The 18,469-nt window shown below is 40.1% G+C and overlaps 1 protein-coding gene across 3 annotated transcripts in view; it reads left to right on the forward strand.

Annotated features, from left to right (window-relative positions):
• Positions 1-18,469, forward strand: part of COL22A1 (collagen type XXII alpha 1 chain) — a 283,818-nt gene that overhangs the window by 204,717 nt on the left and 60,632 nt on the right. For all 3 annotated transcript variants that reach the window (XM_042785800.1, XM_042785801.1, XM_042785802.1), the window contains 9 exons: positions 36-89; positions 9,290-9,343; positions 9,703-9,756; positions 10,731-10,784; positions 12,228-12,281; positions 12,684-12,719; positions 16,013-16,075; positions 17,269-17,322; positions 18,354-18,395. In XM_042785800.1, coding sequence (XP_042641734.1) covers positions 36-89; positions 9,290-9,343; positions 9,703-9,756; positions 10,731-10,784; positions 12,228-12,281; positions 12,684-12,719; positions 16,013-16,075; positions 17,269-17,322; positions 18,354-18,395 — 465 coding nt within the window. The remainder of the gene's footprint in view (positions 1-35; positions 90-9,289; positions 9,344-9,702; positions 9,757-10,730; positions 10,785-12,227; positions 12,282-12,683; positions 12,720-16,012; positions 16,076-17,268; positions 17,323-18,353; positions 18,396-18,469) is intronic.

Consider the following 18,469-nt stretch of genomic DNA (forward strand, 5'->3'; position numbering starts at 1 on the left):
GGTATCTGATACTTGCTCTTCTGTTTAACACACAGGGTAAAAAGGGAGAACCAGGATTCCCAGGAATCAATGGTCTGATCGGCCCTCAGGTGAGTGATGATTTCCTCATTTTCCTATAATATGTGGAAAAGCATATTTTGTGGCAACAGGTGAGTTGGAACCGCAATGCAGCATGCCATGACCTTGTTCTTGTCTGCACCATCTTTGAAGTTGGTATTTCTCCTTTAAGAGCAAAACAAATTTATCCTGTTGTGATTGAGAGAAGTCTGCCTGCCTGGCAGCAATTACTTTTACCTTCCACAATTTTTCAGCATCTTTGAACAGGGGCATAAGGAGGTGTTCTGTATGCGATTTTCCCATTGCTTGTGCATAAAGAAGTATCATTCCAGAGGGAAAGAAATGATTTGTGTTTTGCAATATTGAGGACAGTATCTCGACTAATTGTTGGCTGTGTGAATTGGCAATTGCAGATATACCTCCTGTGCTGCAGTCTTGAGGGAAGAAACAGTTTAAAAGGTATTTGCTATTCAGAAAGCAGACTATTTTGAGCACAAGACTGTTTTTGTGGCTTTGACACTCAAATTTATACATATTATAGTAGGATAGGTGTTGGCTTATTGAGGAAGGTAGAGACAGGGGCTTAAAACTAAATGTCTATTCTCTCTGTGAGGATGGATGTCTTAAGTTAATAACCCCTTAGCTCCTTTTTTTGAAGCTTTTGGCAAGATAGTGGTCCAAATTGCACCTCTGTAACATCATAAAGGCAAGATAGCGCTGTGTATGTTAAGCATCGTCAGAGAAGATTTGGCTCCACCTTGGATCAACTCATTGTGCTCTGTATTATAACAATACTGACACTTGCCTCTGGCTTGGTTTCTTGCTAACTTTGTAGCCAACCTCAGCAGATCCAAGTTACTTTGTAGGGTCACCCCTGCAATAAGAAAAATATCTGTGGGAGTGTCCTCAGGCAGGAAAGATGCAACCTCACTTTTAGCTGACCACTCATGACAAAACTAAGCATTTCATTCATTGCTTTTTCAATAATAAATTAACGAACTGGGTCTTTGGCTTTGGTATTTTGTTTCAATAACTGGTTAAATTTTGGGTAGGAATGAAGACCCTCCATAACTACAGCTGTTGGTGATGTATTACAACAAACAGCACACTGCTAGACAGCAGATGCTGATTCTTCATTTATTTCTTCTGGCAAGTTATGCCCCTGTAACCAGGAAACATGATCTAGAAATGGTTTCTGTGTCAGACGTTTTGTAATGAGCTGTTCACATGTCTGTGGAGGATGTCAGAGAGGCAATTCAAGGGCTTGTGACCCTGTGCATGTGAGGGTCCTTGTGTCCAGCTGGGAACCTTGCCCTGTGAAAAACCAGTTTATACTGGTTTGCATATTTTTATGACTTTTTCCTTTGGTATGGTATCTGGCTTGCAAGTATTTAATCAGCAACCTTCAAGAGGAATGAAGACAGTATTTCTAATGGATTTAAAAGCTCTTGTTGGTTTTGGTTTTGTTTTTTCCCTTGGATAACGTTAAAAGATCCCCCCAAGCCTGCTGAACCATTGGGTAGGATTTTCCTTTTGGGGGGAATATTTTTCTCCATGCATTATTTCTGAGATATCTGACACTATCCATCCAAACAATGTCACACTTGCTCAGCTCAAGTTTCCTTAAACTTTTAAAAAATATGTATCTATGCATGTGTTAGTGATTTTATAAATATATGAGAAAATTGCTGACATAGCATTAAGTAATTTAACTGCATATAATGCTAGCCCCATCAAGGAATACTTAAATTGATTGTTCCTCGAAGCTAACTGTAAGAATGGAAAAATATTGTTCCTATTCTTGCAATGGCACTCTGTTCTGGACTTATTACTGCAGATTTCCATATCTCTGTTTGGAGAAAGTGCTTACATTCAGTTTGTGACAAAACTACTTTTCAGCTTAACAGCACTTTTTGTGACATCAGTTTTTTTTTAAGCACTTTATCAGCTTTCTTTTTTTCCTTAATCAGATTATGCCCCAAAAATACCCAAGAAGAAAAGTGGCTTCATTATGCTGTAGTCACATGGATTTTCATCCAAGTCATGTATGGAAGCCTGTGTCACCTTTTCCTGTGCTATCTCCATGGTGTTCAGAGCCAACTGATTTGAGTTGGCCATACACAATCTAGATTAGGACACTAAAATAATCTCCCTTTCCTCTACTATTTTAAATTTAAACATACCATTGTTTTCTGACCTTATTTCCCCCCCATTGGTAGATGTATGGGTAGAAGGAAGGAGTGGATGTAGAAACTGTAGAAGACATATTGTTGCTAAAAGACACAGAATAGATCATCTGAAGTTATTGTTGGGCTTTGTTAAAAAAAAAAAAAATAGTTGCTTTTGTGCTCAGTCCAACTGAGAAACCAGAGAAGGATCAGGCAGCTATACAAGGGAACCAACCTGAGGGCTATTCTGAAGCAGGGTCGGCAGATCCAGTGATATACCACAGTTGAGATGATCATATGAGTCAGTCCAACTCTCAAGGACCATTGGGTGTAGTCACATTTAAGAGTTAATTTAAGTGTCAAGTCCTGAAGCAACAGCTAAGAGGCAACTTTTCAGCTAGCCTGGGGATGTTTTGTAACAATAGGGTGGCCATAGTTTTGCCTGTCTCCTTGTAAACAGCAACTCAAACTAAATTTTAATACAAAAAGATTTTTAAATGTTTTTTCCTTCTAAATCAGCCTTGGTGGTGAACCAGTCTATGTGCTTATTTTTTCCATGTTGTCCAGTCAGCACCCCCAAAAATGAGCATTTATTTTGCGGTGACCTTTAGAAATGGTGCATCTTGCAACGTCGTTAAGCCATGGCGTAGACATTCTGGGTCTTATTTCCCATCTGGATATGAATGATTTTCCTGCAGCAAGGACACAGACATCTGAACTCATAATATGTTTCTGTTGTTATTATTTATTTGTACTATTTTAGTTTCCAGGAACCTTAATCATGGGCCAAACTTCTATTGCAGTAGGCTGTTCAAATGCAGACTGAAAAATGAGCATTTCTGTAAAGCACTTTCAGTTGAAATAGATGGATGGGTACCAAGCATAGAAAACAATGGGGCTGTGCATTTCTACATGGTTGCCCAAGATCTTGGTATACATATGTATATGTTTATATATTATCTATCCCATCATGTGTTGATAGGAAGAGGTCAGAGGAAGGGCTGAAGGCAGTTGATGAGGTACATTTGCAAGTGCCTTTCTAGGGATGAGGGTATCCTGAGGAAGAAGAAGATCTGCAGTGAGACAGTGTATACTAAGTGGGGCATTGTAGGCTGTGTTTGCAGGCTCAGCAGAGAGGGGAGCTGATGCCTCAGTGCTAGTCGAGGGCTCAGGCACTCTGAGCTGTATCACTGAATTACCAGGGCTGGGGTTCAGCTCCAGATGCAAGCACTTGTTGGGTTAAGGATGGGAATGTAGGTGTCAGCTCCTGATGAAGGTCCAGGTAATATCATTAGTGAAGCCTGAAGCTCACCTAAAGCAGATACCTACAAATGGTCCACTGAGCCACTTTCTAGATTCCACAAGCTGAGCAGGTATATGCTGTCCACCTGTGAGATAACAAAACAAGTGAAAACATTTTGAGTTTTAAACAAAAATGCCACTTGTAATGTCTCTGGGCTGTTATTGAGGTTTGCCTTATGCTAGATAACCTGATGGTATAACTAAGGCCTACAAGGAAGACCAGAACAAGCTGTACCTTTTATGGTTGTGGCTGGCAATGATTTAATTAGTATAGACTTGTCTGTAGGGTGTAAACTCAAGCCCAGCTTTTCTTAACTAAGTCAGGAAATAAATTGTATCCTCTGAAATGCATGGTATCCTTAACATCCTTTTTATAATGCAAGTTAATACTGCAAAATGTAAGAAAAGGATACAGACCCCAGCTGCAAAGCTCAGATTGAATTCAAACTATGCCAGCCCTGCTCAAAATTGGAAGATATTGCTCAGAGCTATCTTTAATAAGATCTATACCTTTACCAAAAATAAATAAAGTCTTCACCAGTGCAGATCACTAGTAGTACTGAAACAAAAGACCATAAGGGAGGGGGTTTTGCTGTTTTTCTCATTTGCTGTACTGAGTCAGTAAACCAACTCAAAGCGAACATATAGGGAAATAAATCTGCCTCTGTAGACAAAAGAGATCATGTCCATATCTTACAATAAGTAGTGAAATTAAGCAAATACTGCCTTTCACTGGAAGCAAGAAATTCTCCTGGAGAGACTGCTATGTACAAAGTCAATTTTATTCAGTGCTTTTACAGAGCTAGAAAGACAGTTCAGAGAATTTTAGTTGAAAAACTTTATTTTTAAAAATAATGTTGGTGCTCCAATTACAGTGCCACCTGGTTAAATAACTGGAGACCTCATCCGCTTATGAATTATGACACTATCGCTGAAGCTGACTATAGAGCAGGCATCATAGGCAACTGTTCAGATCTGTTGGCTCTTCAGGCTTTTGGTTTTCCGCGTCATCAGCAACAGCCTTTTTCTACATCCTCTTATTTTTGTCTTGGTTTGTAAGGCAGGATTTAGGCAGAGAGAGCAATATGGTGTTCTAATCCAGCGTTACTGAAAATAATTCACAAGAGTTGTGCTGGTGGATATGGTAGTGCCTGAGGTGAGAAATGAAGAGCAGATGTGAGGAGCTGACACCAGAATCCACTCAGATACAGAAGAGGAGAAATGGAGAGTTAGAGTAGCAAGGGACATAGAGAGACACGTGGACTGCTCCAAAAAAATAGCTGCAACAGCCTAATTTCTGATGGGAGAGAAGTGGAAATAAAGGGAAGACAGCGCAAAACCAACAGGAAGGGTTTGCGAGACTTTCTGAGAGGTGAAATTGCCAGGAGAATTGGTTTGAAGTGGAGACAAGTGCAGACACTGGAGAGGAAAAGGCTGTCAGCATCATAGTTATGCATTTTGCTATCATTGTGGCAGTAGACAGGATGCTCCTGCATGTCCCAGAGGTTCTTCTTATTCATAAAGCTAGCACACTGCCCAAAAAGCCCAGACCACAGTCTGTTTTGACATGGGTTAAGGGCTGATCTAAGCTTTTGTCATGTTTTAACAGAATCCAGTCATCAGCATGGAATAATGTACAGATGATATGTCTGTGCAAGCTTTGCCTCCAGAGACAGATATCTGGAAAAGCCATTAGACTTCAGTTTCTATCTTGGAATGGCATTTCTTTATCTGCCTCTAAAACATAGACATCCCTTTTTTTATGGAAAAGAGATTTAGGCCAAGCAGCCTACTGATGTAGTCACAGACAAAGGTTTTTGTTACTTTTCAGAGTTTCCTCAGGGAGTGCAGAACTTAAATCTTAATAGCTCTGCCTTTCCCAGCCTGTCTTTCAGCAAGATACATACTGGAAGTGGACAGCATCCTTTAGTGAATACTGGAGGACAGGCACAGCTGTTCTTCCAATATGGAGAGTGTCATGTTTCTTTCCTGGGAATTGTCTCTGCAATACATTGTCTAAAGAATGAGCTGAATGAAACACAAGCCTGAAAAAATATTCCCCCCATGTTTTTAAAGATGTCCCACTCCATTGACACACATGCACTTCTACACAGTATTTGGATTTTAATGAACATTTGAAATCTTTTTGATTCAAGCCAACAGTTTGAAAATACTTTGGTTTAAACATCTTGATAAAATATCCATGTTTTGCATTTGTCTTCCAAACTGAGTTCGTGTAGTCCTGTTTTAGAATAGTTCTCATATATCAATTTTTGCTTCAGGATGTAGCAGGCACCCACCAGAGTCTTCAACAGCAAGAAAAAAAAAGCACTCCATAATTATTCTCTTCTAGATCAGAGTTTTAAAGGGACAACAGAGAAGTGGTGGGTGCCCCCACCCTGGAAGTGTTCAAGGCCAGGTTGGATTGCACTTTGAGCAACCTCGTCTAGTGGAAGGTGTCCCTGCTTATGGCAGGGGGATTGGAACAAGATGATCTTTAAGATTCCTTCAAATGCAAACCATTCTGTGATTCTATGAACACTGGAGACTGTATTTGGGACAGGGACTCTCATCTGTATAGCTCATCAAATGATCTCTGAAAAAGGTGGTCATTTAAATCAGGTTCTTTAGTCTGGATTCAGTTAAAAAGGGGAAGCAAAGAAAACAGATGGAATGAGATTTTGGGGTTACGCATTACAAGCTGTCCTACTGCTGCGCTTTTTTAGTTTTTTTTTTTTTTTTTTTAATCAGAGATAGATGCTCTCAGTTTGGTCCTTTCTAAATACTTAGAAAGAATAGTCCTTGTTCTGAAGTCTACTCAGAAATCAGGAGAAGGGTCTACAGTAACAGAAATTTATATACAAATTAAATTTATTTGATCTGGACAGTAGCAAACGGGAGGGGTCTATAAAGAACATGTATTATGTGTTTCTGCAACTTTCATGGGATCATGCCATTTTATTTCTCTGTGTCCCAGTCACTTACTGTAGCCCAGGCTGCAGAAAAGAAGAAATCCAGTAAGACAGTAGATGTACTGGTATACACAATCAGCTGGAGGAGGCTGTCAGCATCCTGTACATCTCCCATGGACACTGGTCGCCTTTATACAAATCTGTTCTGCCTGTGTCCATCTCAGAGATGCTTTTGTCAGAAGAGCTTTGCATTAGTGGGTGTAACATTTGTTGGTGCAACGTGTGTTGAAGCTACCTGAGTAAACCAGTCTTAGGCATGATGACCCAGATGATTGCTCTCATGACAAGCAATGAAACAGAATTATTAGTGGCAATTCAGGGTAAGGATCAGTGTGCTTCAATTTCAAGACTTATGGTTGCATAAGGTTATTGTGGTCCAGAATATAGAAAGTTTATAAGAGTAATTAGAAATTGTCTTAAATAGTGAGAATATCAGGACTTACTAGGAGAAATGGTTGGGATGAGGAAGATGTAAACACCTCATGTTTCAGGGATAATGCTGCTTACTGACAGATGCTTGAGTGAGACTTTGCCTTTAGGTCAGATTGACCCTGTCTGTACTGTGTGGGGTAACTTACATCATACTTGGGGATGGTTGGGTTGAAGCTCGGTCCTGACTGGGGTTTTTTACCTCCTGATAGAAGTTCCCTCTTGCAAGGACATGGAGAATAAGTATTTCATGGTGGGAGGTGTTTCAATTATTGGCAGAGAGAACTAAATTAGGCTATTAGGGAGGAACCAATGGAATTGGCAACAAAAGTCTGCAAAGGTAAATTTTGCACTTTCTTTCCTGCACTTATGCATAGTTCACTCTGTTTCTGAATCAGTTTGTGGCTGTTTTTTTAAAGGTACCTTTGCCTTATTTCCCAGTACTGCACTCATGCTTCATGGAAGCTTCTTCTTGGAACCTCTATCTTCAGCAGGGCCCCTCAGCAATACCATGTAGAGGTGGAATAGTGCCAAGCAGAACTTCCATGGCCCTGGTGTCTGACATCACTCCATCCAGTTGTGTCTACAGTGTGGCATTTTGTCCTATGCTGGGCTAATTTGGACTGTTGATTATTTTTCTTTGAATGACAAAGCCTTTTTTAAGTGATGGATGGTCTTGACCGAGTGTCTCCTGATGGGGCTATAGCTCCTTAAATGCAGGACCCTCCTGCAATAGCAGCTGAACCAATGTCCCTAGAAGCTGATGCAGTGCTTGCCAGGAATTATGTCAGTAGCATCAGTGCATCCCAAGGCACATCTTTCTGGAGATTTTTCAACTGTGCTGACATTTGAGGCACTCTACGAATGCTGATGTTGTTGGGATGACTCCATGTCTGCTCTGAGCTGCAATGAAAGCAGAACATGGGAGGCAAGTGCATCTGTAGGTCGCTTCTTTTGGTCACTTTGCCCCATCTATTGGTGAGAGGCTGTCTTAATCTCTGGCTGAATTTTACAAGTGCATTCTAAAAAGACCGCTTATCTCTGTCAAACCATTCCACAAATAACTCCTTATCATCATTTTCTTTACATTGTTTTCTTATCTTCAGCTACATTTTTCCTTAAATGTGAAATGCTAATATTGATCCATGACTGGCAATACCTTAATCACAAAAGCTGTGCTTTGTGATATTGAATGGTGACAGGGAAAATGTTGACTGGCCATTTTCTATCTTGTATCAGTTGCTCAGTTTCAATTCTTCACATAGGGTTTGGGTGAGGGGATGGGGTTGCTTGTTGAAATACAAACACACTAGAACTCCCCTTATGCTGAAAACTGAAAATGAATAAAATCATCAGAAAGACAGAAAGACACAGCCAGGGTAAAATTTCAACTCAGTCATATATCCATTTCTCACATCCATCCTAATACTGTTTGCTTAGGTCTTGATCCAAAAAATACACGAACACATGCTTCCTTCTGAGCAGAGGAGAAATCCTATCTTGTCTACAGTGGAAGCTGGAAGTAACAAACACCTCTGCATCCCAGGCAACCTGTTAAGATCTGTCAAGTATAGAAACAAATTTCTCAGCTAGGAAGCCAAATTTAACAATTTGCTCAATACACAAAAATAAGTCCCTCTGAAATTGGACGGCTATTGAGAGAATATTTTCCCTAGGAGAAACAGCTGTTGCAGGGAGATGAGTAAGAAAGACTGATAGGACATTTCCAACTGAATGTGTGCATTGAAGTATGAGTTTGTGAGGGCTTTTTGCCATCAACAAGGTTAATGTAGATCACTAACATGATGATGCATTTGTTTTAAAACACTTGATTCACTACACTGTTCTTCCATACTCTTGGATTCGTATTTTTACCCCATTCCCGCTCCCTCCACCCCCCACTCCCCCCCCCCCCCCAAAAAAAAAGCCCAAACCACAAGCCTGTTCCATTCATTAGTTACTTCAGAGACCTTTTTCCAGAGGTAAATTGTTCACTTTGAATTAACATTAATCAAGATGAAATTAGGCTGGATGCTACAAGGGATCCCACTGGACAAGCTTTGTGTTGTACCTTACCTTTGATGGCCTTCAACTCCTCTGTCTCTTGCACTGGAGTGGTGGATGGAGCTTACCTTGTAGCAATAGTAATTAGTGGCTTAAGCAGGAGATCCTATTCTGCTCATGAGCATGGTTCCCTTAGAGCTCAGTTTGGCATCTTGCATTTTTTTGGTAGAAGTTAATGAAATAAAGCTCAGTGCTTTTGCCCATTTTGAATAGGTCCCCACCTGCACAGGGAAGGACCTGAGGCTTTCAGACACTATCAGAGAGTCTGATAAACTGGTTTTGCTTCCTCTCTTACAGGGATCTCCAGGGCCCCCAGGCGTTGCTGGACCCCCTGGACCACCTGGAACACCAGTAAGAAAACAAGCTTGGGGTTTTTTTTGTTTTATATCGAGACGAAAAAACAGCTGAGGGGAATTATAGGTTATGGGTTTCAGTGGGAACTGAGTCAGGGCCTCTGGCAATGTGTGGTTTATATTTTCTCACTGAAAAGCCACAGCTGGTCCTAGAGGACAGCTTTTCTGTGCTGAGCATTGGAACCACATCAGTGCTACCTGGGTATAAGTCAATGTCTACAGGACTCCCCACGGCAGAGACCTGACTGCTGTGGAAGGGAAAATTGCATTTAAATTGAAAACAGCAACCTCCGGTGAGGTTGCTGCAAAGGACAGATATACTGATTTATTATTTTTTCTTATTATTTAATTTTTCAGGGACTGCCAGGAGAGATTGGAGTTTCTGGTAAAAGTGGACCACCGGGACCAGCTGTAAGTGTTGAGGAACTGCTTTCTTTGCTTCCATGTTCTCCATGACTTCACATACTTTAATTCTCAAGTCTTTGTGTCCTTTTCTGCCGCTTGTCTGCACTCAAGGTTTTAATGTGGGCTCCAACACTGTTGCCTTTAATGCAGACATTAGCCTCTGGTACCTTTTATGAACAAGGATTTAACCAGATGCAGCTCCGCTATTCCTGCATACTGCGACCATGATGTTTTCTTTGCATTGTTATCTTCCAAAAGCCATTTTGCATTTGGCAAGATACTGTTTTTCCAAACCTGGAGTTTCCCAAATTAGGCCAAAGAACTGAAATTAGAATCTCAGATTTAGCAGATCATAGCAATTTCTCTTGGCAGTTAAGTCAAGAAAGGTGAATTATGAAATATTTATTATTAAGAAGTGCCATGTACAGCCTGCAGCGTTTGGGGGTTGACTCACACTCAAAAAGGGGACAAAACTTTTTCTTGCCATTTTAAATGAATTATAGGAAGTAATTTTTATTCTCATCTTGCTGAACAATTCTGCCACTATGTGTTGTAGAATTTAATTTTAGGAGCCTATGCACTGTATAAGAAATTACTAATATTTAAAAGGAAAAACAGACTTCAAAAATATCTTTATAGCTACAGATAATAGAGACATATAGAATGAGTAAAAATATAATTTTTAAAGTTATTTAAGAAACCAGAGATTATAAAAGCTCTATACTGTTATTTCTCTGTAACAATACTGACATCCAGTGGTCATTCACCAAAACTGGGATACTGGAAAAAACAGGTATGTTCATTGTGAGAACTTTTGTGTTTTGAGTCACAGCAGGGAAAAAATCAAAACAAAATGCATGAGGTGGTTCTTCTTTTCTTAGGTCAGTGGCAAGAGGGATGAACTGAGTGTGCTTATGCTGAGCTTACTGTTAAAGTTTTAAAGAACAGGTGCTTACAGCTTCTGATTTTCTCTTGTTTAGGGGTTGCCTGGCAAAGATGGGTTAAATGGGCTTCCCGGGTTTCCTGGTCAAAAGGTAAGCGATGCCACATACAGTGATATTAAACTACTTACCTGGGCGGCTTCTCTGGGTGAGCTAGCAAGTGCGAGTGGGAAGGGGAGCAGATTCCCAGAGCCAAACATACCTCACTAATCCCGCATCACTGACCCACCGGTGAAACTCCAGGGCCAAGCTTGCTGATGTGATTGCACTGTACTGAGTCATTAGGAAGATGGAGATGCTTGTAAATACAGCAAGGATGAGAGATCCTCTTTCAGTCTTCAACTACTGCATCAAATTCAGCAAACATAGCTGAGCATTGAAAACAGAAGCTTCTACTGTCTCCCAGGAAAGCCAGTGACACTGGCAAGTCAAGGCATGTGTCCAAAGCACAAAGAAGAACAAAGAAGTGTGGCAGGTTCCAAAAACTTTCCTTTTTTTCCTCCCTGAAAGGCTGAAAAGAGGAGATGCTGTCCCTCTAAGGCTTCTGTAGGTCTCTGTGGCAGAAAGACAGTTCTTCATTATTTCCTACTACTTATTCCACATTTGAAAGCTTCTACAAATTACAGATGGAGAAAGGTGTCTCCTCTGCTGTCTCTGCAGTGGGAGACCGAAGATAGGAGATTCAGAGGTAGGAGACACTTTGGTTGACTTGCCATCACTATGTAAATAAGTGACAGAGAATTGTATTGTATTTTGACTATGAAGGCTAAGCTAGGCTTTGGGAATGATGAGACTATATTGGAATAAGGACAACACCTGTTAAAGATCTACTGACTTGGGTTGCATTGGGGGTGGTCTTCTTATCTCTGATACTATGACCCCTACTTGTTCCAATAACACACTACATTTATACTTTTGTCTCTCAACTGAGTGCACTGAGTACTTGAGCCCAGGTCTAGTAGAGTCCCCATCTCCCACTTATTGATGAATAAAGGTGAGGAATTTGGAGCCTAAAACAAATTTCTTAGGCTAAATAAATATTTGGATCTTATCCACAGCCCCATGTAGTACCTGCTGCACTTCCCAGCTGTATAACATGTTTCAGCTCTTAATCCACTGCAGTCTCTGCTCTCCATGCTGACGCCACCCACATTGAAAGATAAAAGTCTTTATCTAAGTCACCAAGGTCCCAATTCCATAGTTATTTATTTCTCTTAGAAATAATGCAGACTTTCTAACCACTTATATTTTGAAGAAACTGAATGGAAGTTTTGTTTTTCAGGTAATTCACTATGGACATTTTAACGTAACAGTGGTTGACTTTGTGTTATGCCATAAATATTCCAGTATGGTAATTGGTGCTGGAGATGTATTTGCAAACAGCACTAGAATGGAAAAACATTCCAGGAAACATATTCTCACATGGCTCCATTTACATCCTCAGGCTGATACGGAGTCAAAATATTCCTCGCTGTTGCCTGCAAACATGCTGCACTGCCAGAGGAGTTTGTATATAACTTCTTGTGTTCCCTGCAGGGAGAACAGGGGGAAAAAGGTGAGGAAGGCTTTCCTGGAAAAGCTGGCCTTAAGGTAAGGAATTTTATTTCATAGTTTGCTGTAGCCATTGAGTCAATCAAAGCATGATTTTGGAAGGTCTTACACTAAAGTCAGGAGAGTAAGATTCCTCAAAAGTTGGAGGCATAAGAGGATGAGCAGATGTGGCTCATTGCCTTTCAGAGTTCATGGTGCTTCAAAATCCCAAACAGTTTGATGCTTCTCTCTCAAGTCCACATGTGTAGGCATACCTGGCCCTTGTGTTGGATCCCTGTGGTCTGGGTTCTCAAGCCATCAGGAAGGAAATTTCAGTACCTTATGAGAAGTAGGTAGAAGAACATGGGTCAGGATCATAGGGGACACACTTTACTAATGAGAAAGTGTTATTACAAAGGGTCAGTTCCTTGCAATGTTAAAGTTTTGCTTTTGTTTTTCCAGGGTGAACCAGGGAGCCGTGGCCAACCTGGAGAGCAGGTGAGCAGGAAAATTAGTCTTAGCAGCAAGGCCTACTTGTCGGAGCAATATAAAGTGACCACATGCAATATCAAAGCCTTTTGCCAATAATGAGTTCCATGTAAGTCATTTGCATATGTGACTAAAGATTCAACAGATGAGTGGATGAGACTTATGGCTAGATAGAGAAAAGCAAGAATTCTAGACGAAAAATATGTTAAATCAGTTTTTCATTGTATCTTGAAAAATTCAGTCACCTCATTCCTGGTGGATAGGGAAGGAAAGGAATGCAGAATGACTTAAAAGTTCTTGTTTTCCTTTATACCTCACATTAACCAAGAGTGCTGGTTCTAGAAGATGAGGAACTTGTTTGTAACTATGTGATGCAAGGGGTGATGCTGTCATTTCTAAGTTGTAAATGCTTGCTAGGAAATAAGCACAGATGATTCTTAGAATTTCCAGTTATCTTAGTCTTTTTGTATTGGGATTTGGGTTTCAGCAGACAAATTCTGATCTCAGTGAAGAACCAGGGAAATGTCCTGTGACTTCCTAAAGCACACATCTGTCTAGAGCCCAGTCAGAACCACTAACCATAGATGTTAGCATTGTCACCCACATGCCAACTTTTCAACTGTAGTATGAAAATCTGTGGAAAGAAAAATCTGTATAAAACAGACTCTTTTATATTTGGCATACATCTTAGGATTTTGGAGTACAGAGTATACACTAGCAATGGAAGAGTCTCAGAGCCTCAGTCTTCTCTTACCAGTCTCGGTCCAGTCTTCTACTATAAAGATTAAATGGGAGAATGGTCATGACCTCTTCTCCTATGTTGTCCTGTGCACTAAAGCAGAACATGTATCACAAATTGGACTTAGAGGGAGTAAGGGAAGAAGCTGTCTATGAGGAGTTTCATATAGCAGCTTTCCATAAGCTGTGGCACTCTATCCATGACCATTAAATTTTAGGAATTGCTGACCATTTTTCCTATTTGCCAGTATTGCAGTCAGACCCCCTGCCACTATTTAGCCCTTGAAGGAATAAGGTTCTGAGTCCAAGATACAAAGTGAGGTTTACTCGGATAAGGCACTTATTAAGTGGATGACAATTACACCACCATGTGAGTGGGCACTATTCTGCTTCTATTCCAAAATTCCTTATATTTTCACTCAGTGCCCAGGAAAATGTCCTTACATGGTGTCCCAAGTATGGGGAGATCACAATGGCGCAGGCCAGCCGTTCCTCAGGAGCGCTCACACTGGGCTGTCAGGGAGCCATTTCTATACCCTTCCTCAGTGGTTCCTGTGATAACTGCCCAGTGTTGTCATTTCTGTGTTTCTGGGCAAACAAATGGCCAGGCTTGCAGTTGCTGGGCAAGATGGGGACTTCTTGTTACCAGGCAAACTCGGGCTCATTGCAAGGAAAGGTCAGGCCTCTGACCAAAGCGCTGCCACTTGGACTGGATTGTCTCCCCATGCAGGGCTGTGTTGATTTCTAATACCACCTTCCAAAACACTTGCCTCTTTCTCCACAGTGTGGTATTCTCCACACATTTCAGAACTGTTCTCTTTTCTGTCACCTCAGTTGCAAATTAAAATATTGAGTGGTGGAGAGCCTTAGAGGACTTCATATATCCTCTGAATTTGACAGGAAACAGCTAATAACAGGTGTGTGAATGTAGTTTCTTCAATCAGTTGTATACCATCCTCCAGACACCCTTCTACGCTATATTTCTATAGTTTGCTAATGGGAATGTAATGTTGGCCATGTGTCAGATGTCCTACTAATGTCAAGCGGCATCACATAAATGCTTCCTCCTTGTCTGCTTCATTATCCAGTCAAGGGAGGAAACTGGATAGGTTTGACATGATTAGTTTTTAAAAAATCTATATTGGCTGTTTCTTATTACCTTTCTGTCCTTGAGCTCATACAAATTCATCGACATTTTGCTTCAGTATCTTTCCAGGGGCCAAAGTTACACCACATGTTTTTATTTTTCCTTGGAATTCTCCTTTTTTCTCCCTTTAATGTTAGGCCCTCTGTTTGTTCCCATAATCCCTGGGATCTCACCATCAGCTAGGATGCTGCAGTGTCTCTCAGAAAGCACCACTCCCTCTGTCACCAAATGTCACTGTCTTCAGAATTCTCTAAACCATCACCCTGATGTTCCTAGTCATACTCAGTCACCACAGTGTCTTGTTCCTCACCTGATTTCTTCTGCAGACTCCTTGCACCTATATCATGATAATGTTTTAACTTTTCCCATACTTCAGAGATAATATCTTTAAAGTGGGGAACACCTTTTCTTTGTTCAGTATTGGTACAGCACTTAGTGCATTTTGGTCCTGTCTGTGACTGACATCATTTGTGATACTGCACTACAAATGCAGATAGCAGAATAATTATAAACAGGAAACCACATGGTTATTTTCAGATGACAAACTGGGTCAATCTGAAGCCAATTATACTTGAATACTTGATATATTTAGAACAGATCACATGACACAGAGATTGTAATTACTCCAACAGCATGTATTATGAAACAGAAACTCAAACGTAAAGCTCAGACAGAAAGAAATCCAAATATGCAATAGTGCATCCAGAAAATTCTAGATCTGTTAATCAGGCAGCATCTGTACCATTCAGATTAATACAGTGCAGGTTTTGAATTTCCAGAATACACCACATCATTAAAAATGAAAATAAAAGTTAGGTTTAATTTTTTAACTTGCTTTTATTTGCTTGCTTGGTCCTGTTACAGAGCAGCATGAAGAAAACCTGTCCTAAATTCCATGGTGTCAGTTAACAGTGTGACAGCAAAAAAAACAAACCAAACCAAAACAAAACCTTTTATCTGCTGTGTTAAGTGATGATTTTCCAATAAGAAATTACTCGTTAAAAAAACTAATCCCATTCTTTCTCAGAAAACTACATCTATAATAAATACCATGAAAAAAACAGGCAGGTTCTGGCCTACAACATAGACCATATATATCACGGTGTCCCTAGGTATCAAGAAGAAAACACCTGCAGTCATTATGAGTTCTGAACAATTCACAATCTAGCATGAGACATGCAAAGAGATTGACTGCTAAATCGAGGTTTCATCCTTCCCAGCGTAAGGGCACTGTGTCTAGATTAGCCTATCCTGAGGAGCAGACTTGATACATTTTTAACTGATGTGAGTAAGAGAAGAGTTTGGTCCACGATTCTGCCTTTTCATTCTTAATTATATTTGAGAATAAAGGGGTTTATTAAAATAAGCCATGCTTAATGCCTCTTCCTAGTTTTCACACACTTTGTCTTACTTTCAGGGTGAAGCAGGTCTTCCTGGTCCCCAGGGTTTACCTGGACTGAGAGGAGAAAAAGGAGACCAAGTGAGTGACTTTGAGCCACTGTTTGACTTTTTTTTTTTGACATTTGATGCCAGGAGGACTTCTCTTGAGTATCCCTAAATGACGTTCTCTCTTGATGTGATTGCTGTGGTGAGCAACTGATTGGCATCTACAATGGTCACCGAGTATCCCTTTCAAAAAGTGACTTTACTGCCTAATGACTGTTTCTAATTGCAGTGGAGGTGCTGATGAACAGTATCTACCATAAATGCAGAAGCTTATGACTCATGAGCAGTAGAAGAGGTACAGCGGTCTTTAGGCCTTACTTACAGAAATACCTGCCTGATATAGGACCATTTAAAAAAATTAGTAACAACAAAAAAAATCATAAATCCCTCTTGTCACTGAGCCCTGGAGAAGGCTTCAGATGGTTGAATCACTTTCTGGTGGCCTAACTTCGGACCTGGTGTCTACTCTTTTCCCTGGCTAGCTCCAGACCTCCTGAGGCACTGACATAATGGGAAATAGTTGGATCAGGTGCCCAACAGTAAATTTAGCCATGTAAATGAGGCCTGTATCCCTGATAACTGACTGCATGCTTGAATGTGAGCAAGAGGGATCTAAAATCATCTGAGGTCTTCCCATTCAGTTTGCTATATTTTATGTATTGTAGAACATAGGATATAGAATATATTCTCTCTATATAAAATCATAGTAATGCAGGTCACATAGCTCTTATTTGAATGCAGAGTAAATTTATTTTGTGTATGCACTTTGAGGAATATTCACATCCTCCTTGTTAAGCATCTCTTATTCAGATGACCAGGTTATCTGTACAAAATAGAGGACGTAGGCACCAGTGAATGGATTCAGAAATCTTTAACATAAACAAAACTGGTAGTATGAATGCCCACTTTGGGTCTTAACTCCTGTTCTGATACCTCTGTCCAACTAGAAAAAATCTGATTTTTTTAACTGCATCAGACAGTAGGACCTTTTACATGCAAGTTGATATAGAATTGGTGGTTTCCGTTCCATTAACTCAATTGATATTTGTTGGGTTTTGAAAACAATGTGGATTTTATGCATCCATCTCCAAAATTTTACGTTTTTAATTGCTTGCATTACGTTTTGGAGGACAGGTAAGATCAGCTGAAAGTGTAAAATATTCTACTAGGGCTGATGCAATCAAATCACAACATGCATATTTCCTGCTTTCTTTTCCCTGCTTTTAGGGAGAAAGAGGAAAGGATGGTCTCCCAGGATTGAAAGGTGAAAGGGGAGAAAAGGTGAGTCATGAAATGAACATGCTTCTCAGACGAGAGAGGAAATGAGTCAAAGGCACTGAGACAAGTGATAGAGGAGAATATATGTGGAAGATTAGAAACATTAGAAGTCTGTTAGATGAGCCTTACCGAAAAGCAGCAGAGGAAGCTGCATATGGAACAGAAAAGCCATTTATTGAGTAATACAAGAAATACTAAGCAGTTGGTGAAATCTAAGGACAGTTTCTTTGTTTCAAGGGAACTTTGTTTTAAAATTGTCTGAGAAGAATAATCTTGGAATTAAATTCTAAGAGAACTTTTCTGTGCTTGCCTGTGATGTGCTAGAACAATAATTTAAGGAATGGTCTGTGCTTCTGCCATAACAATACCATTAATTTTAGTGAAAATGAGAGAACTAGACAAAGGTGATATCCACCAAAATTTACATTCAACCACTGTGGACATGAAGGTGAAGATGGAGAACTGACCTTGTAGATGCCTATGGTTGTATAGTGAAAAAATTGCCCTCATTTTAATGGTGATAGTGATCAGGAAATGGGTGCCACTTTGTTCTTCTTCCTAGGATATATCAGCCCTCAGTTTACCAGTGACTTTCACCATCTATGGGAGGGCATGGTCTGGATTTAGAAGCTTCTATTTTTGATAAAAAACAGAGCTGCTTTTTTTTCCATCCACAAAAGAAGTTTGGCTAAAACATATTTTTCAATCAAAAACTTTTATTAACTTTAATTGAAAATACAAATTAAACTCCATATCACTCCTGCACTGGATGGGGTAACATTAGAAATCTATTGACCTGTGAAGACAGCAAAGTGAGAATCCTGTATGCAACAAAGCAAGGAGAACAGAAATTCTGGCCAGAGCAATGGGGTAAATTCTATCTATCAGTGAATGCTATGGGATTTTAAGTGTCACTAGGCTGACAGGTTATCATTGGGTTACATCTCATTTGGTGATGTTGCATCATCTGGCTGATAATAAGTTTTATTTCAGCATCTTTTTTTATATCCTTAATTATAATCTCCTCTCTCTAGGGTAACACGGGTTCACCTGGACCACCAGGCTTACCTGGAACAGTAAGTAAAATTGTGCTCTGTACTGGAGCAATATTTAAGGCATCATCACATTTCCTCCACACAAATTCCTCAGA

This window comes from Tyto alba, unplaced genomic scaffold, assembly GCF_018691265.1.
Source record: "Tyto alba isolate M040663 unplaced genomic scaffold, T.alba_DEE_v4.0 Super-Scaffold_9, whole genome shotgun sequence".
Classification (NCBI taxonomy): domain Eukaryota; kingdom Metazoa; phylum Chordata; class Aves; order Strigiformes; family Tytonidae; genus Tyto; species Tyto alba.